The 22,270-nt window shown below is 53.7% G+C and overlaps 2 protein-coding genes across 4 annotated transcripts; both read right to left on the bottom strand.

Moving 5' to 3' along the window:
- Positions 1 to 1,773: 1,773 nt before the first annotated feature.
- Positions 1,774 to 5,343, bottom strand: NEU1 (neuraminidase 1). 2 transcript variants are annotated; one of them, XM_055263903.2, is made up of 6 exons: positions 5,021 to 5,343; positions 4,401 to 4,593; positions 3,579 to 3,841; positions 2,830 to 3,012; positions 2,433 to 2,655; positions 1,774 to 2,336 (listed from the first exon to the last, which is right to left on the bottom strand). In XM_055263903.2, the coding sequence occupies exons 1-6, from the start codon at positions 5,177 to 5,179 to the stop codon at positions 2,110 to 2,112; spliced, it is 1,248 nt and encodes a 415-aa protein (XP_055119878.1). In that variant the 5' UTR covers positions 5,180 to 5,343; the 3' UTR covers positions 1,774 to 2,109. The 2 variants fall into 2 exon arrangements, with proteins under 2 accessions (XP_055119878.1, XP_063489264.1); XM_063633194.1 differs by having other exon boundaries at positions 1,774 to 2,655; positions 5,021 to 5,309.
- A 170-nt stretch (positions 5,344 to 5,513) lies between these two features.
- Positions 5,514 to 21,682, bottom strand: SLC44A4 (solute carrier family 44 member 4). Of its 2 annotated transcripts, XM_055263192.2 has the most exons (21): positions 21,643 to 21,682; positions 19,736 to 19,784; positions 18,764 to 18,837; positions 18,560 to 18,638; positions 17,637 to 17,736; positions 17,429 to 17,554; positions 17,160 to 17,220; positions 14,178 to 14,265; positions 14,018 to 14,101; positions 13,516 to 13,751; positions 13,307 to 13,406; positions 12,233 to 12,325; positions 11,843 to 11,945; positions 8,261 to 8,514; positions 8,078 to 8,172; positions 7,886 to 7,989; positions 7,703 to 7,776; positions 7,398 to 7,468; positions 7,204 to 7,298; positions 7,040 to 7,124; positions 5,514 to 6,135 (listed from the first exon to the last, which is right to left on the bottom strand). In XM_055263192.2, exons 1-21 carry the CDS (start codon positions 21,680 to 21,682, stop codon positions 6,014 to 6,016), a joined length of 2,133 nt encoding a protein of 710 aa, XP_055119167.2. In that variant the 3' UTR covers positions 5,514 to 6,013. The 2 variants fall into 2 exon arrangements, with proteins under 2 accessions (XP_055119167.2, XP_055119168.2); XM_055263193.2 differs by lacking the exon at positions 17,429 to 17,554.
- Positions 21,683 to 22,270: the final 588 nt, after the last annotated feature.

Here is a 22,270-nt window from a genome sequence, read left to right as displayed (position 1 = left end):
ACATGGGTTTCACCGTGTTGGCCAGGATGGTCTCGATCTCCTGACCTCGTGATCCACCCGCCTCGGCCTCCCAAAGTGCTGGGATTACAGGCGTGAGCCACCGCGCCCAGCCTCTTTAACTTTCTTAACATCTCATCTAGGCACTGCATTTTCCTTCCACATGGCAGAAAGCAAGGGCTCTCCCACTCACCTGCAGGCTGCCCAGATTCTGGGATTATAGGTGTGAGCCACCACGCTTTGCCAAGTGTGGATTTTAAAATATCTTACAGGCTGGGTGCAGTAGCTCAAGCCTGGAATCCCAGCACTTTGAGAGAACATGGCCGGCAGATTGCTTGAGCTCAGCAGTTTGAGACCAACCTAGGCAATATAGTAAGACTTTGTCTCTACTAAAAATTAAAAAAATAGCCGGCTGGCACTGTGGCTCACGCTTGTAATCCCAACACTTTGGGAGGCCGAGGCGGGCAGATCAACTGAGGCCAGGAGTTCAAGACCAGCCTGGCCAACATGGTGAAACCCCGTCTCTACTAAAAATACAAAAATTAGCCGGGCGTGGTGGCGGGCACCTGTAATCCCAGCTACTCAGGAGGCTGAGGCAGGAGAATCGCTTGAACCTGGGAGGCAGAGGTTGCAGTGAGCCGAGATCGCGCCACTGCACTCTAGCCTGGGCGACAGAGCGAGACTCCGTCTCAAAAAAATAAAAATAAAAATAAAAAATAAAAAAATAAAAAATATCTTATGGCGCTCCCTTCATACTCATTACACCTGTGAAGATCAACCTGTTTCTCGGTGATAAGAAGGAATGTAGTCTGGGTGTGGAGGCTCATAGCTGAAACCTCAGCACTTTGGGAAGCTGAGGCATGAGGACTGCTTAAGCACAGGAGTTCCATACCAGCCTGGGCAACATAGCACAACCTTGTCTGTACTAAAAATAAAAAAAAATTAACCAGGCATGGTGTCACCCACCTGTAGTCCCAACTACTCCGGAGGCTGAGATCTGAGGATCACTTGAGCCCAGGAGGTTGAGGCTTCAGTGAGCCGTGAGTGTGCAACTGCACTCCAGCCTGGGTGACAGAGCGAGCCCTGTCTCAAAAGAAGCAACAACAAAAAAAGAGGGAATGTCAAAAGGAAAACAGGATTTGATTTGCCAAAGTCAGATTTTCACAGGCAGTATGCACATCAGCTCTCTCCCCAGAACTCACCCAGGCTTACAAGGATACATGAGGAAAACAGACATGAAGATGTGTATTGACAGAACCATAGAGACTCTACAAATATTTATTATTCTTCATTAAAAATTTTTTTTTTTTTTTTTTTTTTTTTTGAGACGGAGTCTGGCTCTGTCGCCCAGGCTGGAGTGCAGTGGCACGATCTCGGCTCACTGCAAGCTCCACCTCCCGGATTCACGCCATTCTCCTGCCTCAGACTCCCGAGTAGCTGGGACTACAGGCGCCCGCCACCTCGCCCGGCTAATTTTTTGTATTTTTTTTTTAGTAGAGACGGGGTTTCACCATGTTAGCCAGGATGGTCTCGATCTCCTGACCTCGTGATCCGCCCGCCTCGGCCTCCCAAAGTGCTGGGATTACAGGCGTGAGCCACAGCGCCCGGCCTAAAAATTTTAAGTTACAAACATTTTGATTGATAAATAGTTAATCGTGGTGGTGCACCTAGTCCTTACTCTGAAACCAAATATCCTGCCATCTGGGGACTTTCACCAGCCCTGTTGAAAGCGATTATCTTACCCCAACACCAAAGAGGAGGCTCAGCCTTCCCCAGTTCCCTGAGTTCACATTTATTCAATTCTACATCTCACTAGCCCTGCCCGACAGGACTAATCAATGTCCCGGGAGGGCAGAGAGGGTGATGGGGCCACATTTAGCCATATAGGAAGACAGTATTCTCAGATGAGGGCAGGACTTTTTTGTGGGAGAGGACGCCTGGCTTTCAGTCCTAAAGGAAGTGATTTCCCTGGTAAAGGGAAGGTGATTTTGTCAAGGCTGGAGTCTAAAGGAAGATGGAACTGTCTTTCAGGCATCTCCAGCAGACCCTCTACAGACCCGTGGTCCTGAAGGCAGAGTCCTGGGCCTAATACCCCTGTGGCAGCCGCACAGCTCAGAGCGTCCCATAGACACTGATTTTGGCCACGGAGATGCTCTCTGTGTAGTGGTTCCGGCCTTTCTCATACAGGACGTAGAGCTGGGGGGCCTGCTCTTCTCCATCCATGCTGCCCTCCAGGGTTGCCAGGGATGAGTAGCCACTGGGGCCTGGCCATAGCTGGACTGTCTCTTTCCGCCATGAGGTACCATTGCTGAAGCTCCAGCGCAGGGTCAGGTTCACTCCTGGGGAGAACAGGAGAGTCAGGGGGAGAGGGTCTCTGCCCAGGCCTTGTCTAGACACAGGGCTCTCCCTGCTGACCCCGCCCATGAGGCACTTACGGAACTCTGGATGTGCTGGGTTGGAGAAGAAGACAATGCCAGAGCTGGTGACTACAGCTCCTGCAGCTACCACAGGGTCCACGAGCTCAGGGTCGAAGGTCACATCACGGGGCCTCAGTGTATCACAGGCATCATAGCTGCGGAGGACAATTCGGCAGTGGCAGTGGTAGTTGTTCTGGTTTCGGGCATTGATGACAACTGAGCCATCTGGGAGCTCATAGGGCTGAGGGGAGAGGACAGGACCTCAGGGAGGGAACAGGGAAAATGCCCTGTCCCCGAGAGGAGCAAGGGTATGTGGCACTAAGCTGAGCAGTCAGACCTTGGGTCTGTGTGTGAAATGATGCTCTGGAGGGCAGGGAGGGTCAAATGGGTAGGGAACATCTCATGGACTCCTGACCTGGCATTCATCAGGATTGAAATCATTTTCCTGCTTGGGCTGACCGTAGGGGATGCCGCTGACCCCACTTCCGTAGCGCCAGGAGGCACCATGATCATCGCTGAGGAGACAGAAGACTCCATCCCGCTCCAGCGTTCCATGGCCACACACAATGAGGCGGCCCTTCCGTGGCTCCCGCTGTTTCTGTGGGAAAGGGAATTGGGTGTCACAGAAGGAGACTCTAGGGGCTCAGAGGCAGGGGCAGGGAACCCACCACTTCCCAAATGCAATCACATATATGGTCCCCTTCAGTTCACCCCTTGCTCACTGAGGGTTCCAGTCGGATCCCATAAACGCACACCCTGTTTGAATTAAGAAGCTCTCCCAGGGTGTACAGCTGGACACGTGCACCAGGAGCCCAGCCACAGGGTGCACGAGAGCTTAAACCCAACCTGTGCTCACTCGCCAAGCTGTGCACCCTGGCACAGGCTTGTATCTGTCCAAAGAGGCAGTGCCTTTTTCTACTTTGCATGAGGGTATCGCATGGACTAGCACAGTCCTGTTGACAATGCCAAATGGGAAGCCAATGGCAAAGTTCCCTCTTCTCCTGATAATGTGTTCCTACCAGGACGCCCTGTCTTTCAAGGAATCCCACCCAAGCCAGAAAATCTGACTTCAGAGAATCTTCCCCTTGGAAAGGAGTCCATTTGGGGGTATCCCTCAGACTCTCCACAAGGCAGCCCTCTCCATCTATCTCCTAGGACACAGACCTGAATACCAGAGCCCGGTCCAGGGGCAAACACTTCAGTGCCAATATCCAGGGAGAGATTCCGGGGTGTGCTCCAGGAAACACCATCATCCTTGCTCCATACCAACATGGTAGAGGCTACCTGGCAGCCGGCCTTGTGAGCACAAAGGGAGTAGAAAAGAAATACCACTCCTGTCTCAACATCGCTCACCACCGCCCCAAGGTTCAGCCCATCGGGGACATCCCCGTCATTGACAATGAACGCTGTAGGAGACCATGTGCTGCCTGAAAAAAAAGTGGAGGAAGAAACCCAGAGTGAGCACTCTGCAGGTACCCTTTCTACCACTTCCCGTTAATTTCCCACCTCCTGCTAGGGACCCAGGCCGGAAGGATGGGCCGATGGTCCCAGGGTGCAATCCAACACTTGCACTATCTGTACCTCTTGTCCTGTTTTATTTTTCTCCATTGCATTTATCACCTTGCAACAGACAAAAAAGTTTACTTGTTTATTATGCTTGTCTGTCTCCTTCCAATAGAATTTAAATCCTGTGAGGGCAGAGATTTTTGGTCTGTTTTGTTCGTGGCTATATTCATTAAACCTAAAATAGTGCCTGTTATAGGTATATAGTACCCAATAAATGTTTGCTAAGTGAATGTCCAACTCCTTGGTGATCCCAATTTCCAGATCACTGTCCTAGACACTTGCCCTTCTCAGGTTCCCCCTACCCCTCAGGGACTCAGGCAACCAACCCTTTAAGTTCCCCTATCCTCAGGGCCCTTGGGCCCATTGGGCTGCCCACCCATCCAACCTAGCACCGGCTCTTTCACCCAAGCATCTTTATACCCTGGTCCATGGACCTCCGCAGGGCGATGAACTTGGCCCCCTCATCGGATGAGGACATTTTCCTCGCCTCAGCAAAGGCGAGAAGAGTGCCCCGCGGAGTGGCTGTGATGAGCGGGATGCGGAAGGTGTCCACTGAGCCGATCTGTCTCCCGCTCACCCACAGCAGTTGCTCCATGGTCACCAGCGGCTGCACCTGTCATGGGAGGAGGAAGGGTCAACAAAGACAAACTTGTCTTGGGGGTTTTAGGAACTCACGTTCCGATGGGAGAGGGAGGATCTAATGGGGATCCCGAGTAGGGGATGGGGTCCCAGAACAAGAAAGAGGAACACGAAGGACAGTTTGGAGCGAAGCTGGCAGCTCGGAGCAGGGGAGGGCCTACGAAAGGAGAAGGAGCCTTCAGGGAGGGAAGGGGACCCCAAAAGAGGAAGGGGCTCGAATGAGGAGTAAGACCGGGACCCGGAGAGGGAGAGGGGGTGGGAGCGGTCGGAGGAAACGGGATCTGGGAGAAAGAAAAGGGTCCTGTCGCGGAAAGTCGGCTCAGCCGGCCCGCATTCCGGGGGACAGTAGGGGTCGATCCCCTGCGCGGGTCGGGGATGGGGCTATGCAACGGGTGACTCACCAGACCGAAGTCGTTCTCAGCCTTGGACCAGGAGGCTGCCAGAGACAGCAGCAGGAAGATCGCGGCAAACACCCAAATCCTACAGCCTCCCCAGAAGCCCAGAATCCGCGGCCCCCAGCATCTGCCCGGGAGCGCCGTGCTGGGTCGCTCCCCAGTCATCTCTCCTAGCAGCTGCCGCGACCCTGGCAGCTAGACTCCACAGAGTCGGGAGTCAGCTGACCCGGACCCTTTAAAGCGCCGATGTCACCCTTAAGCCCGCCTTGGTCTGGAGGCCCTGCCGCGCTCCCGGACTCTAATTGGTCTTCAAGCAGCTCATCTCCTCCCACGTGATCACGCAGCGTCTCGAAGCTTGCCCTTCCGATTGGCCCTCTTGGAGGCCCGGAGCGCGTGACCCGAACGGGAAGCGGACTGGCTGGGGTGAAGAAGGGACCAGCCGTATTGGGCTTTTTGATTGGCCGCGGCACCAGGACGCGTCATGGGGGCGGGGCCGATTTTAAAGAGCCGGGCGCGGAAAAAAAAGGCCGCCTGTCGTCGTGGAGAGAATGAGTCACAGATTTACTGAGAAAACGAAATATCTTTAATAAAATCTTTTTTTGTTTGTTTGTTTTGTTTTGGAGACGGAGTCTGTCACCCAGGTTGGAGTGTAGTGGCGCGATCTCGGCTCACTGCAACCTCTGCCTCCCGGGTTCAAGCGATTCTCCTGCCTCAGCCTCCCGAGTAGCTGGGATGACAGGTGCATGCCACCACGCTCGGCTAATTTTTGTATTTTTAATAGAGACGGGGGTTTCACCATGTTGGCCAGGCTGGTCTCGAACTCCTGACTCAGGTGATCCGCCCGCCTCGGCCTCCCAAAGTGTTGGATTACAGGCGTGAGCCACCGCGCCTGGCCTAAAACCTTTTTTTTAACTACAAAATGGAGACCTGTAAGGCGAAGTGAGGTTGGACGGCTGGACGGTGGGGGTGGGGTGCAGTCCTGGATCAGGGCCGGAGCTCTCACTTCTTCCTCTTCTTGTTGTCCGGGGGCGCCTCGTTCTTCTTGCCCAGAATCTTTAGAAGGCTCTTGGACATGTAGTAGGGCCGGTCCAGGGAGCCGTCGTTCCGCTCCAGGTCTTCCACTGAGCCGCAACAGAGACCGGTTAAAGCGGACCCTGGGGCCAGGAAATCGGGGACTGGGAGGCAAGCTGCCTGCTAGGTTTGGAATCTGAGCTGCGCCACCACGTTTACCCCCGGGCAGGTTATGTAATCTCAGTTTCCTCATGTGAAGTGGGGTCGGGAATATTATATTGCATAGAGCGATGATAAGAATTAGCGGAAAAAATGCATGTCAGTCGCTTAGGAGGAGCCTGGCAAACCCTGAATGGATGCATGCTGTAGAGTAAGAAAATCCCCTGCCGCTACAGCCACCTGCTGGGAAGACTCTCTAATGGCTTTTTTTTTTTTTTTTTTAATCTTTTTTCTTTGTTTTGAGACGGAGTCTTGCTGTCGCCCAGGCTGGAGTGTACTGGCGCAATCTCGGCTCGCTGCAACCTCCGCCTCCTGAGTTCAAGCGATTCTTCTGCTTCAGCCTCCCAAGTGGCTGGGATTACAGGCACCCGCCACCACGCCCAGCTAATTTTTTGTATTTTTAGTAAAGAGGGGTTTCACCATGTTGGCCAGGCTGGTCTCGAACTCCTGACCTCAGGGTGATCTGCCCACCTCGGCCCCCCAAAGTGCTGGCATGACAGGCGTGAGTCACCGCGCCTGGCCTCTAATGGCTAACTGCTACCCGAAATTTCCTAGGGAAGATAGCACAGACCTCTCCATCAGAATGCTCCTTCTTTGGAGAGCCTATCGGCCTGGGGGCTCACTCTCTCCCTTCTTCCCTAAACTCCTGGCCTCAGGATGTCACAAGAAGCTCCCTCTGGTTCGTTTAGCTCACAAAGGCATTGTTTCTAGAAGCACCAAATCTCCAAAAAAAAAAAATGCTTGAACGGCTCAGTACTTTAAGGTTGGGGACAGGTGGCTGGGGGTGTCACTCACGGAAGCAGAGGAAGAGCGTGTCCACACACATGCCGAAAACGCTGAAGAAGCCACTGGCGATGACATAGGCCCCCAGGATGGAAGTCTGGAAGACATGACCCGTTGGGGTTATTGGGTTCCTCTGGGGAGTTGGGGGTGAAGCGGCAGAGAGGGGAGTCACTCACCATGATGGGCAGCCAGTAATAGTTGAGGTGGGGGCTCTTAAAGTCTTCACCTAGCCCCTGGATGCGACCGGAGAAAAAAAAGAAGGACAAGACCCCTGTGGAATAATTCTGGGGGTTAGTGCTGCTCCTCTGAGGCCACCTCTTCAGCTGCCCAGCACCCCTACCCTCTGTCCCCACAGCTTCTGGTCCCTTACCCACGCCTCCAACCACCAGCAGCTTCCCAAAGAACAGCAGCAGGTCTGTGACTTTATCCAGGACGACCACCCTGTGCCAGAAGTTAGGGGAGGTTGAGGGTGAGAGGCCTGGCAATGCTGAGAGTAAAATTGGCTTCGTAATTTGTGGGGACTGGTGCAAAATGAAAATTGTTCACATTTCAAGATGGCAAGAGCAGAGCACTAAACCAAGTCTAGGGTCCGGCTGAGCACAGCATGCCCACGAAGCCAGCCTTGGGTGGGAGATCAGAGGAGGGAGCCACAAAGGGGGTGGGGAACAGCCTAACCTGACAATGTTTCGCATGAGTAGCACGAAGGCATTTTTAGCTGAGACACAGAAATTCTTCCCGTAGATGGCGATCTGAAGGAGGTGGAAAGGTCAGAGTTACCAAGGCAAGCTGCCTGGACCAGAATGGAGATGTCTAGACCAAAGGGCACCAGAACAAAGGGTTGCTTGCAGTGTAGCTCACCATGATGTATGCATTGCGGTTTAGGAACTTGATAAATTTTTCCAGACACCAGAGGCAGCACTTGAAACAACACATGATGCAGCGGGCTACGGGGTTCTGCACTCCTGGGAACGAGGAAAGCTCATGTTTGGTCACTGCCCCTCCCTAATGGCCTTCCCCAGCTCCTAACTCCTACTCCAACTCCAGACTCACCTCTCAGCTTGTGGTCAATATACTCTAAGATGACCCGGGCTATCTGCACAAGGGTCAGGATGAGGGCTCCAAATGCCAATGACCCAGTGTGGTAACTGCAGAGGGTGTTATGCAGTCAGAGACAGCTCCAGGACCCCTGGGTCCCCCGTGCTTACAATGACCAGGCCCCTGCCCCATCCTTACCGGAGTGTGCGGATGAAGGCAGAGATTAAGGGGAAGGTAGGGATGTCCTGGGGCTTGTGGAAGGCCCAGTAGAAGGAGGCAAAGGCTCCAGCGAGGACGCACTGGCCCAGGGCCAGTACCCAGTTAAGGGTCCAGAAGAGCCCCAGGACCCCATAGATTTGCAGGTTGAAGAGAGAACGTTGGACTAGGCCTTTGGATGAGTAGCCCTGGAAGACGCACATCAGCCCTGGGCACGAGGAGTTCACAGGCTGGGCCTGGGAGGGTAGACGGGGATAGAGTAGGCTCAGGCTTCGGGGACCTCAGTATGGAGCCTGGGTGTCCCATTCCCAGTAGCTCCTGCCCCTCCCAGAGTTGACAGGTGGGAAGTAGCAGCTTCTCTGAACTGCGGGAGTCAAGTTGTGTCAGAGAGTTCCATCTCCAGGCTCAAACTCAGTTTGGTCTGCCTATAGCATAAGCATAATCAGCTCCCTCAGTCTCAATCAGAGGGGAAGGCGCTCACTCAGCATTCCCATTCCAGAGCAGCCTCTGCAACGTCTACCAAAACCCTTTCCAGCAAATAGAACAGGCTAGGTATTTGATGATATTAAGGCATTATTGTCAATTTTGTGAGATGTGATAATGATATAGTGGCTATGCTTTTAAACAGTTCTTATCTGTTGAGATCCATCTCGATGTATGTACAGGTGAAATGGCATGATGTCCAGAATTTGCCCTAAAAGTCTCCAGAAAAAAAAATTTACGAGGCGGGTGCGGTGGCTCACGCCTGTAATCTCAGCATTTTGGAAGGCCAAGGCAGGTGGATCACTTGAGGTCAGGAGTTCAAGACTAGCTTGGCCAACATGGTGAAACCCCATCTCTACTGAAAATACAAAAAATTAGCCGGGCGTGGTGGCAGACGCCTATAATCCCAGCTATTCAGGAGGCTGAGGCAGGAGAATTGCTTGAACCCAGGAGGCAGAGGTTCCAGTGGGCCGAGATCGCACCACTGCACTCCAGCCTGGGAGACAAGAGCAAAACTCCATCTCAACAACAACAAAAAAAATTATAGGTGAGGATATAGATGAAATAAGAATAGCAGAAAGTTGAGGATTGTGGAATCTGGGTACAGGGAACTCACTGTGCTATCATCTCTACTTTGCATATGTTTAAAAATTCCCACAATAAAAAGTAAAAAGTCACAAATTAAAAAACAAACATTTCTAGCAAATATAACCAAAAAAAATTTTTTTTTGACACAAGGTCTCACTCTGTTGCCCAGGCTGGAGTGCAGTGGCTCAATCTCAGCTCACTGCAACCTCTGCCTCCCGCGTTCAAGCAATCCTCCTGCCTCAACCTCCCAAGTAGCTGGGACTGCAGGTCTGTGCCACCATGCCTGGCTAATCAAAAAAAAAATTTTTTTTTTTTTTGAGATGGAGTCTCACTCTGTCACCATATTGGCCAGGTTGGTCTCGAACTCCGGAACTCATGATCCACCTGCCTCGGCCTCCCAAAGTGCTGGGATTATAGATGTGAGCCACTGCGCCCGGCCTTCTGTCAGTCTTTTTTTTTTTTTTTTTTTTCTTGAGACGGAGTCTCGCTCTGTCGCCCAGACTGGAGCGCAGTGGCGCAATCTCAGCTTACTGCAAGCTCTGCCTCCCGGGTTCACGCCGTTCTCCTGCCTCAGCCTCTCCGAGTAGCTGGGACTACAGGCGCCCGCCACCACGCCCGGCTAATTTTTTTTTTTTTGTATTTTTTAGTAGAGACGAGGTTTCATCACGGTCTCGATCTCCTGACCTCGTGATCCGCCCGCCTCGGCCTTCCAAAGTGCTGGGATTACAAGCGTGAGCCACCGCGCCCGGCCTCTGTCAGTCTTTACTGCTAGATCACAAGCAAGTTGAAAACAACACTCACGTTATACCCAGCGCAGTTGCTCACGCCTATAATCCCAACACTTTTGGAGGCTGAAGCAGGCAAATTGCTTGAGCCTGGTTGTTTGAGACCAGCCTGGGCAACATAGTGAAACCCCATCTCTTAAAAAAAAAAAATTAGCCGGGCATGGTGGCACTCGTTTGTAGTCCCAGCTACTTGGGAGACTGAGGTGAGAAGATCACTTGAGCCTGGGAGATCAAGGCTGCAGTGAGCCATGATCACATCACTGCACTCCAGCCTGGGTAACAGCCTTTTTTTTTCCATTAAAAAAGAAAAAAAAAAAAAGAACCACATCATTTTGGGCCTTGTATACCCAGTGCCTGGCACATAGTGGGTCCTCTGTACATGTAAATAAACCTCCCTTTTTTTTTTTTTTGAGACAGAGTCTCGCCACCCAGGCTGCAGTGCAATGGCGTGATCTCAGCTCACTGCAACCTCCACCTCCCGAGTTCAAGCAATTCTCCTGCCTCAGCCTCCTGAGTAGCTGGGATTACAGGCACCTGCTACCATGCCTGGCTAATTTTTGTACTTTTAGTGGAGACAGGGTTTTGCCATATTGGCTAGGCTGGTCTCAAACTCCTGACCTCAGGTGATCCGCCCGCCTCGGCCTCCGAAGTGGTGGGATTACAGGCAGGAGCCACCGCGCCCGCCAAACCTCCCCTTTTTAATAGGGGTGGGGCTAATGCTTGCAGCCCAGCTCATGTTCCCAGCTCAGACGAGGTGAAGACATGACAGGTTTGAGAAGAGTAAATTCCCAGCAGCCCAGCGCCACTCCCGGGAAACCTCACAGAGGAGTTTTGGAAGCAGCTTCTCTCCCAGGTCCCCCGCAGGGAGTCCCACCTGGCTACTACCTAGGGCTCTGTGTTCCAAGGGAGGAAGACTTAATAATACAATACAATCCAACCTGTTATTGAGCTCTTATCAGGTGCCAGGCATTGTACTAAGCACTTTATGTGCCCAAAGTCATTTCATCTCAGCCACCCCAGGGATGGGTATTATAATTATCCCCATTTTACAGAGGAGTGGAACTGCGTGTGGCGGCTCACTCCTATAATCCCAGTACTTTGGGAGGTTAAGCCAGAGGATTGCTTGGGTACCTGACTACATCGGGGCAACCCCAGGAGTTCAAGACCAGCCCGGGTAACACAGCAAGACCTTGCCTCTACAAAAAGCTTAAAATTAGCCTGGCGTGGTGTCGTACACTAGTAGTCCCAGCTGCTCAGGAGGCTGAGGTGGGAAGATTGCTTGAGCCTGGGGGATGGAGGTTGCAGTGAGCTGAGATTGCACTGCTGCACTCCAGCCTGGGCAACAGAGCGAGACCCTGTCTCAAACAAACAAACAAACAAACAAACAGGAGTAGGCTGAGACTCAGAGGGTGAAGTGGTTGATGGTCCTCAAGTCAGAGGAATGTCCTGGGGAGGGGTGGAGTAAGTCCTGGTATCCAGGGCTGTCTCTCCCAGCCTCAGTTTCCCTCCCCACATGATGGACGGCTCAACAGGAGTACCAGGTATTCTGGGAACTGGTTTCTTCTAGCTCTGCTGGGGGTTGGGTGTGTGACCTTGCACGAGTTTCTTGCCCTCTGTGGCCTCAGTCTTCTCTGCACGATGAGGAATGTGGCCCCTACAGCCCCTCAGCCCTACTAGTCCCGCCTCCGTGTCCCCCGCTTCCTCTTACCGTGGGGTTGCATGATGTATTTATTGGCACTTTCTCACAGCCGGGGGAGCTGATGTTGGACGCCCAGAGCACATACTGGGGTTGCCCCGATGTAGCCAGGTACCCAGAGGGGAGTCAAGGAAAGCATGATCACACGAGGTCTCCACGGGCCACTCACTCCTTAGGGACCTGTTCCCAGGTGCTTGTGCAGATCGTTTGCTGCACAGAGAGGGCTGAAATTCAGCCTGTGTGCACCTTTTCAACTCTGTTCAGGCACAGTGCTGCTGTGTCTGCCCAGAGAAAGGGGCACCTCTTCCAGTGACACCAAGGCACTGTACAGGGCAAGTATTGCTCTGTTTTCCATCACCCCCCAGGACTCCAAGAGTGGCTGGCTGCGTGGGCAGAGGATACAGAGCAGTCATGGCCCAGTAGGCAATGCAGATGAGGAGGAGGACAAAGGTGACCAGTGGGTAGAACATGGTAGACATCATCTGTCCCACAGCCCTGCAAGGAGACAAGAGCTGTTCACCGGCACCGCCCCAGCTGTCCATCTTCTCAAGGGGCTGACCCCGGCCGGGCGCGGTGGCTCACGCCTATAATCCCAGCACTTTGGGAGGCTGAGACGGGCGGATCACGAGGTCAGGAGATCAAGACCATCCTGGCTAACACAGTGAAACCCCGTCTCTACTAAAAATACAAAAAATTAGCCAGGCATGGTGGTGGGCGCCTGTAGTCCCAGCTACTTGGGAGGCTGAGGCAGCAGAATGGCGTGAACCTGGGAGGCGGAGCTTGCAGTGAGCCGAGATCGTGTCACTGCACTCCAGCCTGGCTGACAGAGCGAGACTCCGTCTAAAAAAAAAAAAGGGGGGGGGTGCTGACCCCTCTGACCTCACTGGGGCCTGCCCCACTCCCCCAGGGTGGGACCAACAGGGGCAGTAACATTATCTTTCATATCTGTGTCCTCAGGGCCTGGTGCAGGGCTAGGCATACTGTAGGTGCTCACTGGATAAACAGAACTGAATAAATCAGGCTCACATGACCCTTACAGGAAACTAGAGTCACAGAGAAGCCACCTGGGGCAGCTTCGGGTGGAGTAAGGGAAGATCACCCCTAAGCGTGATCCCTTGGCAGGTGTGTGTGGCAGTTCCTGGTTGGGAGCAAGCTGCTGCCCCTCCTGGCCTGGATTCCTGCCATTCCACTCAGCCACCACCACTCCCACCAACCCCTCTAGAAGGCCTATGTCATATTCCAGGCACTCATTTAATCCTCAAGACAACCCTAGAAGGCAGGAATTATTGTTACCCCCATTTTACAGATGGGGAAGCAGAGGCTCAGAGAGGCAAAGCCACAGCAGTGTTCACCACTGTGCTATTTCTCCCTTCTCCTCTGAGGCTCCCTGCCACCTCTCTAGCACCCCCTAGGTGCCCTAGCACCCCTGGGTCCACGCTGTCCTCAACCCCATCTCCCTCCCAGGCAGGCCCTAACTTGCTGGCCTCCTTCAGGAGGGCGATGGCAATACGGATCCTCTGCCGCAGGAAGATGAGCACCAGCAGCAGGATGGCTTCAAGCACCGCCAACACGATCACTGCAGAGGATGGGGCAGACAGACCTAGGTCAGGGCCAGGGCTGGGGCCGGGCATGGCCCAGGGCAGTCGTTGGGTAGCTGGTGGCTTGGGGGTGGGCAGGACACTCACAGGCGGCCAGCCAGGTCTCCTGCACGCTCTGGTAGGCACTGAGGTTGGTGGTGAAACCCAGCTGGGAGATGGAGGCGCCCTTGTCCCGCAGCACTCGGTACTCCTCCCAGCAGTAGTAGATGCCGTATGCCAGCACGCCCAGCACCCCCAGGATCAGCACCAGCACCAGGGGCCCAGCCACCAGGCGCAGAAGCAAGATAAACAGTAGGCTCAAGACCAGAGCCACCCCCAGGGCACTGTAGGCAGGGTGAGGACAGTGAGGTTCAGCCCTAGCCCCTCAAATCTTTCCCCTTTCAGAGGCCCCCCCTGCCTTTCCACACACCACCCAATGTTCCCAGATGAGGCCTCTTTCCCTTATAAATCCTGTTGGTCTTGGAATCCATTCTGAGCTCTGGCTCCTCCTCCTCTGTCCAAAGCCTGTGTTTCAGACACTGGGCGAGGGGATAGAGGATCAGGGAGGAAGAAGGCAAGGACACGAGAGGAGGGGAATCTGGTGACTCACACAAGAATCCAATACCAGGACTGGGCAAAATCTTCAAAGATCTTAACACTGATGTCTCGGGCATTGAGGCTGTCAATAAGACCGCTGTTGGGGAGACAGAGTCAGATGGGGCTGTGGGTGGAAGGGGTGTGGCCAGGATGTGGGGGAGGGAGGTGCCTACCTGATCCCCTGCTGTATGGTGGTGTCATTGGTGATCCCTGGGAGCGCCGGTGGAGTAACGTTGGTCCATGGAAAGCAGCGCCCCAGAGCTGGAAGGGAGAGCCGGGCTGCTGGGTTGGGGGCCAGGAGCTCTGCCTGGAGGGTCTCTGGCCCCCTCCCAGTCCACAGTGCCCTTAGGGGAGGGAAGGGTGATGAAGCGTCCCTCAGTGGGCTGCTTTTGATTTCAAAAACGGGCTTCTGCCCTGTGGAGCCCAGTCCATCCCCTGCCTCCCCTCTTTGCCGTGCCTTGGTTTGGACCCTCCTCTCGGCTGGCCTCAACTCTTAGAACACCCTGTCACCCTTCCATCCGCCCTCTACCCGAGTGGAGTGCCAGGGAGACTGTGGCACAGCCTGGACTTCATCACTCCAGGGCTCTGGGTCCCTTTGCGACTCAGACATCTCCAGAGGCTCTGCCCCAGAGACAGCGTCCACACTCCCTGGCCAGGCTTCCAGGCTCTGCTGTCCAAATCCAGCCCATGTTCCCTTCTACTCTATACCTTTGCTCTTACTGTGCCTCTCTCTCAGGGCTCTCTTTCCACCAGAAATCCCATCCATGACTCCCTGTTCAAATCCAGCTCCATCTCGCCTCCTCCAGGAAGCCTTCTGACCTTATCCCTACCTCCTTTGGCACCTGTTATGTGCCTACAGAGCCACTTACTGCCATCCTTGCAACAACTTTGCCAGGCAGCCTTGCTTTGTCATTTATTTACCTATTTATTTATTTATTTACTTATTTTTGAGTCAAGGTCTTGCTCTGTCACCCAGGCTAGAGTGCAGCTGCACGATCATAGCTTACTGCAACATTGAACTCCTGGGCTCAAGCGATCCTCCCCATTTAGCCTCCCAAGCAACTGGGACTATAGATGCGCACCACCACACTTGGCTAATTTTTAAATTTTTTGTACAGATGGGGTTTTGCTATGTTGCCCAGGCTGGCCTCAAACTCCTGGGCTCAAGCAATCCTCCCACCTCAGCCCTGCAAAGTGTTGAGATTACAGGTGTGAGTCACCTCACCTAGCTTATTTATTTTTTAGAGGCAGGATTTCTCACTCTGTTGCCCAGGCTGGAGTGCAGTGGCACAATCGTGGCTCACTGTAACCTCAAACTCCAGGACTCAAGTGATCCTCCTGCCTTAGCCTCCTGAGCAGTTGGGACTACAGGTGTGAGCCACTGCACCTCGCTGTCATTTACATTCTAAAGATGGGGAAACAAGGTTCAGAGAGGTTGCATAGTTGGGTCAAGACCATAGGGCTGGAAAGTGCTAGAATTTATATTCAGATCTACTTGACTTTGAAGTATTCACTTGAGATACTCCTTATTGTACTTAAATTGATAACTGGATATCTCATCTTATGCTATAAATTGTCTAATTTTTTTTTTTTTTTTGAGATGGAGTCTCACTGTTGCCCAGGCTGGAGTGCAGTGGCACCATCTCGGCTCACCGTAAACTCCACCTCTGGGTTCAAGCGATTCTCCTACCTCAGCCTCCCGAGTAGCTGGGATTTCAGGTGCCCACCACCACGCCTGGCTAATTTTTGTATTTTTAGTGGAGACGGGGTTTCACCATGTTGGCCAGGCTAGTCTCGAACTCCTGACCTTGTGATCCACCTGCCTCAGCCTCCCAAAGTGCTGGGATTACAGGTGTGAGCCACTTCTCCCGGCCTAAAATTTTTGTTTTTTTTTGAGACGGAGTCTCGCTCTGTCAACAAGGCTAGAGTACAGTGGCGCAATCTCGGCTCACTGCAAACTCTGCCACCCGGATTCAAGCCATTCTCCTGCCTCAGCCTCCTGAGTAGCTGGGATAATAGGTGCATGCCACCACGCCCAGCTAATTTTTGTATTTTTAGTAGAGATGGGGTTTCGCCATGTTGGCCAGGCTGGTCTCGAACTCCTGATCTCAGGTGATCTGCCTGCCTCAGCCTCCCAAAGTGCTAGGATTACAAGCATGAGCCACCATGCCTGGCCTAAAAATTGTTTTATATTAAAAATGACATTTGCAACTGGGTGTCGGGGCTCATGTCTGTAATCCCAGCACTTTGAGAGGCTGAGGTGGGAAGATTGCTTGAATCCAGGAGTTCAAGACCAGCCTGGGCAACATAGCAAGACTTCATCTCTTAAAAAAAAAAAAAAAGAACGTTTGCTATTGGAAGGAAGAGCATACTGTAAAAGAAAAAAAGTTCAACTGTGATCCTACCACCCAGCCACGTTCACTTATAACATTTGAGCAAATATCCTTCTAGCCTTTTCCCTGTGCATATATAAAAATAATATGTGTGCAGGCTGGGCATGGCGGCTCATGCCTGTAATCCCAGCACTTTGGGAGGCCGAGGTGGGTGGATCACAAGGTCAGGAGTTCAAGACCAGCTTGGCCAAGATAGTGAAACTCCGTCTCTACTAAAAATACAAATTTAATACATTTAATAAATAAAATAAAAATAAAAATTAGCCAGGCGTGGTGGTGGGCACCATGTGCTGTAATCCCAGCTACTCGGGAGGCTGAGGCAGAGAATTGCTTGAACCCGGGAGGCGGGGGTTGCAGTGAGCCAAGATCACGCCACTGCACTCCAGCCTGGGCAACAGAGGAAGACTCCGTCTAAAAAAAAAAAAAAAATGTGTGTGTAGATTCACCCATGTATGTTTTCATGAGGTTTTCATACAGTCTCTTTGTGAACAACTCTGATCTCCTCACCTAGAATGTAGCTGAAGCAGGGAGCAGTTGTTATCCCTGCCTCTGTCCCCAGCACCTGGCACATAATAGTCCCCAAAACACTGATTGTCTGACTGCAAGGCCATATAACAAAGAGAAAAATGAAGACCTGATGCTAATTCCAATTTTGCCACCAACAAGATATGTGACTTCACTCTCTCTGGGCCTGGTTTCTTCATTCAAGCAATGAAAACATTGGACTAGATGATGTCTGAGGAAGGAATCTGTGCTTCTCACCTGGAGCAGAGGGGAGGAGGAAACTGGGGCAGAGTTCCTGTTGCAGGCTTGTGATCACCATCTGTGGCAGGAGTGAAAGGACAGACACACAGACACACAGACACAGAGCAGGATGAAGAAGCAGATCCCCTCACCACCACCATGGGGCTCAGCCTGTCCCACACTCCCCAGGAGAGCCAACCTGGTGATCATCTACCCAACTCCCACTCCCACCCGTGCCCACCCTGGCCCTTCTGCGCGACAGTGATGAGGTTAGGGGCAATATTCACCATATTCCAGGGAACCCCTGGCAGACAAAAGTTCCTGTTTTTTGTATAGAAGACTTCCCCAACAGTCTGCGAGAACTGATTTTTTTCCACAGTCCATAGGTCCTCCGGGCAGGAGGACACACACACCTGGGTGCAGAGAGAACACTAAGGGGCTGGAACCTGAGACCCTGGGTGAGATCTGGGGCAGAGGCAGGTCCCAGGCTCTGACCTGGGGCGTGGGGCACTGTAGGCCATTCTCAGCCACTGAGATGATGTTGGTGGACAGGATGCAGCTAAAGATGTTGAAGTACAGGAGATACGGCTTATCTCTGTGGGAGGGGAGGGACCATGTGCATCAGGGCCTGGTCAGGTGTTGGGGGAGGGGAGGGACCACCAGGGTGGCTTCTCAAGAATACAGTGGGCCCAGCCCCACGTGGCCCAGACCAGTCACCCCCCAGCTCCTGGCCCTAGCTCAGCTGGGGAGGTAGGGAGACGCCTAGAAGATCTCTCAGAGTAAGTCACCATTGCAGCAGCTGACAAATGGCTCAGAGCATGAACTTGGAGCTCCATGACTTCATATCACCTCTACGATCTTGAGCAAGTCACTTGTTCTCGGTCTTGGTTCTACTCCATATAAAAGAATAGTGCCTACCTCATGAGATTTCAATGAGCTTGTGTGTGTAAAGTTTACTGCCTGCCTGGAACATAGTAAATGCTATATAAATATTTGAGGTTTTATTACTTATTGGACATCTGCATGTGAGGACTGTTGGCATTGCTTCTGGAATTCTCCTTGAATTTCAGATAAGGAAATCAAAGCTCAGAGAGCTTGAGTAACTTGTCCAAGGCCACACAACCAAAACTTGGTCCAGGTGGGGATCGAAACACCAATCTCTGAACTGTAAAACTCATACACTTAACACGACTCTCCACTGCCTCCCATTTCTGGTGGGACTCAAGAAGCTAACTGTCCAGCAACGGTTCTCAACGTGGCCTGGAGTGGTCAGATTCAGGGATGCTGAGGTGGGGTGGGAACAGCAGGGAAAGGCTGTGGAAGAGCATGGACAGGTCTGGAGCCTGAGTTGGGGGGGTGTCTCCTGCCCACCCCACCTCGCCTCGCTCTCGCACTCCTCTTCTCGCCTTTGTACTCACTTGTTCTCCCCCATGCCACAGTAGGCCCCGGTAGAGTTCCTGGGGTAGAGGACTTGCCGCGGGTCTCCATACAACCAGGCTGCAGACAGAGGCACGGATGAGTCATTGGAGGACAGGGACTTAGTGGGGCAGTTATGGGAATGGTCCCTCCCTGGGTTACTGTCCCTCACCCACTGCCCTGGCTCTGAGCAGCTGGAAACTCACCCACAATCCCCACCACGATGTAACCTAGAATGAAGAGCAGGAAGAGGACGCAGCAGATGACATCTGTGCAGCTTCTGAGAGAGAAATGGGAGGCTGAGCTAAGGAGACTTGGGGAGGTAGGGCTTATGGTCTGGAGGGGTCAAGGGTTAGAGAGCTGGGGGATGCTGCAACGTGGTCATCAGTAGGCTTTATTTTTATATTTTTATTGCTTTTATTTTTTTATTTTGAGACAGCATCTCACTCTGTCACACAGACTGGAGAGCAGTGGTGCAATCTTGGCTCACTGCAGCCTCTGCCTCCTGGGTTCAAGCAATTCTCCTGCCTTAGCCTCCCGAGTAGCTGGGATTACAGGCGCATGCCACTACTGCCCGGCTAATTTTTTAAAAATATTTTATTTAGAAAACCTAGCTAGGCACAGTGACTCATGACTGTAATACCAGCTACTTGGGAGGCTGAGGCAGGGGAATCCCTTGAGGCCAGGAGTTTGAGATCAGCCTGGGCAACATAGTGAGATTCCCATCTCAAAGAAATTAGCCTGGTATGATGGTGCATGCCTGTAATCCCAGCTACTCGGAAGGCTAGGGCAGGAGGATCACCTGAGCACAGGAGTTCGAGCCTGCAGTGAACCCCCATCTCCAAAACACAGAAAGAAAACCTTTTTCTGGGTGGATAAACTTTCTTCTCAAGTAAAAGACAGAAAAGCACACAACTGGCAAGGGCTCAGCTGGGTGAGTTCTCCCACTTGTGAAGCCGGCACTTAAGTCAAGAAACAGAACATCCCCCCAGACCTGGGAAGCCCTCGATGCCTGCTCCAGACACACAACAATCCCCCCAGGGCACCACCCATCTGGGGCAGGAGTTTCTCTTTTTCACAAGTTTCTTACTAATATTTTAGCAAATACAAAGCAAATACTGGATTCCACAGTGCACCCACCACCCCCGCCAGCCCCTGGAGCAGTGCCCAGAGCTCACCTGTTCTTGATGGGGCCTCGAAAGGAGGGGTCATATTTGACTGGCTTCCCTGAGGGACATGGGAAGAGGTGTGGAGGATGAGTCTCTCTCTGCATATCTTGTCTTGCTGAGTCCTCCTAGCCCCAGGATCCTACCCAGGCCCCAGGTGTTTGGAGGGAGATGGGCTAGGGCAGGACTGGCAGGAGGGGAAAACTGGGGAGCAGGAAAGGTAGGATCCAGGCCTGATCAGCAGCTCAGCAGCTCCCTGGGAGCTCCACCCAGGCTGCCATGGGGAGGGGAAGGAAGGCCTTTATAGTTTCCGGCTCACATCTCAAGGCAGTCAGTCTGGGAAATGGCCTTGGTCCCCTGCCCTACCCTGGCACGGTTCTCCCGAGTCTCCCTTTAGCTGGGATGTGGGACTCCCAGTGGCTCTCACTCCCTCATTCTCATCCCTGTCTCCTCCCTAATCCCTGCCCAGGGACCACACAGACCCACAGCCCCTCAGGGAGGTCATAGCCTCTTCCCCTGTCTGCCCCAGGCCCTACCTTACCCTCTGGCTCAAGGCTATGGGGAAAGAAACTGGAGACAAAGGTGTCAACCCCAGCAGGGCCTGGGGAGGGAAGTGGCCCTGTACATCCTCACTCTGGTGGGACCTCAGTCCCCTGGCCACAGTGTGCTCCGGGCTCTGGGCCAGTAGTCAGAGTGACACCTGAGCCTGGCCATAGAGATTGCAGGCACATTGAGTTCCTGGTCCTCCCTGAGTACACACACAGGGAGGAGGAGGGCCGGGCAGTCAGGGTTCCTTGTGGGCGCTAAGGAGGGAGGGCCGAGGGCTGGGCAGTAGTCTGGGAAGGGGCGGGTGGGGTCCACTTTCCCCAGGTGCCCTGGACTCTGTCCCTCCATGGCTCATGGACAATGATTGACCTGAAGCCGCTCCAGGAAGTCTACTCGAGAGTCCTCACTGCCCGCTCCCCTATGGCCCTAAGGGACTCAAGCCTCTCCTCAAGAAGGTCCCTCATAGGGGTTCCTTCCCCTTCAGACCAGAAGCCCAGGGGGGCCTCCGCAGGTGAGTTCCCAGCCTTCACTGCTCATGGGGATCTGGAGGCCGGTCCCCAGCTCCCTCTCTCCTCAGAACCCCAGCCCCTTTTCCTCGCAGATTCTGGAAACAGGCTCCCTGCTGTTTCTCCCCTCAGGCCTCACCCTTCACAGGAACCCCAGGGGCCCTGTCCCTATTCCTCAGAGTACCCCAAGACCAGCTCCTGCTCCTAGCTCCTCACAGAGACCCCTAGGCAGGACCCCAGCCCCCTTTCCACAAAGACCCTCAGCCCCAACGCCTCACAGGGACCCCCAGCAGAACCCACTCCCTCTGCCACTTCTCCCAGAGACCCTGGCAGGCAGAGGCCAGCCCACTCAGGGTCCCCTCACTCCTCAAGGGAGCCGGCAGGCCACAAGCAGCTTTCCCTCTCAGGGACCCAGCCTCCAGGCTGAACCTCCTCCTCCTTACAGGGACCCTGGCCTCACCCGCTGCAGGCTCTGTAGCACAGGACACTCCCAGCCTCCAGCCCCCTTCTGCTCAGGGCCCCAACCTGCCACCTTCCATCTCGGCTTTGTTTCCTAGGGCCCTGCCCTTAGGGACCCAAAGTCCAGGCCTGAAATCCCCCCCTCCTCCCAAGGACCTCAGCCCAAACTCCTCAGAGGCACCCAGCTTCACTCTCTATGGGCTCCCCAGCAACAGCCTCAGCCCCGGAGCCCCATCCTCCTCCCAGGACCCTGACTCCCTCCCTCCATGGCTCCCGGTTCCCAGGCCCTCCCCTCAGGGACACAGTACTCTCCTTAGTTCCTCTCCCTGGAGCCAGCCCCAGACACCATTCCCAAAGCACCCGTCCTCCCCTCCCTCCACAGGGTCCCGGACCTCGCCCCAGTCTCACCGTAGGCCTCGTCATCCTCGTCCCGGTGCTTTCTCCCCATGGCTCAGTCTCTGGAGTGATTGGAGCCCCGGAGACCTGGCGTCTCACCTGCTGCCCGCCCCGCCCTCCCACACGTCACAGCCCCACCCCCGCCTGTGGTCCCCGACACTCTAGTTCCTTCTTCTCAACTTTGTGCCCAGCGGGCTGGGGAGCTGGAGCCTGGGACGGGGGCTCAGGGCTGTTTCCTGGGGGCACTACGGACCACAGTGAGCGACCTGGCATGCTCTGATAAGAAAACGCTTTATAATCTCGCAAACTACCTCAACTGCCGTACACTCCCAACATGCTCCCGCCAAAGATTAAAGAGGTCCGTTTTTTTCGAGACGGAGTTTCGCTCTTGTTGCCCAGGCTGGAGTGCAGTGGCTCAATCTTGGCTCACTGCAACCTCCGCCTCCTGGGTTCAAGCGGTTCTCCTGCCTCAGCCTCTCGAGTAGCCAGGATTACGGGTGCCTGCCACCACGCCCAGCAAATTTTTTTGATTTTGAGTAGAGATGGGGTTTCACCATGTTGGCCAGGCTGGTCTTGAACTCCTGACCTCAGGTGATTCCCCTGCTTCAGCCTCCCAAAGTGCTGGGATTATAGGTGTTAG

This window comes from Symphalangus syndactylus, chromosome 23 (assembly GCF_028878055.3).
Source record: "Symphalangus syndactylus isolate Jambi chromosome 23, NHGRI_mSymSyn1-v2.1_pri, whole genome shotgun sequence".
Classification (NCBI taxonomy): domain Eukaryota; kingdom Metazoa; phylum Chordata; class Mammalia; order Primates; family Hylobatidae; genus Symphalangus; species Symphalangus syndactylus.
The sequence above is the reverse complement of the archived record's forward strand: the minus strand, read 5'-3'. Positions and strand labels throughout refer to the sequence as shown.

Coding starts and splice junctions, on each gene's coding strand:
- SLC44A4 (XM_055263192.2), bottom strand. CDS start 21,682: ATGGGGAGAAAGCACCGGGACGAGGATGACGAGGCCTACG. Junction 19,785..21,642: donor CGAGGATGACGAGGCCTACG/GTGAGACTGGGG, acceptor CATGTCCCTCAG/GGAAGCCAGTCAAATATGAC. Junction 17,221..17,428: donor CAGGGGTTCCCTGGAATATG/GTGAATATTGCC, acceptor CTCCTGCCACAG/ATGGTGATCACAAGCCTGCA.
- NEU1 (XM_063633194.1), bottom strand. CDS start 5,179: ATGACTGGGGAGCGACCCAGCACGGCGCTCCCGGGCAGATGCTGGGGG. Junction 3,013..3,578: donor GACCGGGCTCTGGTATTCAG/GTCTGTGTCCTA, acceptor CCTTTCCCACAG/AAACAGCGGGAGCCACGGAA. Junction 2,656..2,829: donor TCAATCCTGATGAATGCCAG/GTCAGGAGTCCA, acceptor CTCTCCCCTCAG/CCCTATGAGCTCCCAGATGG.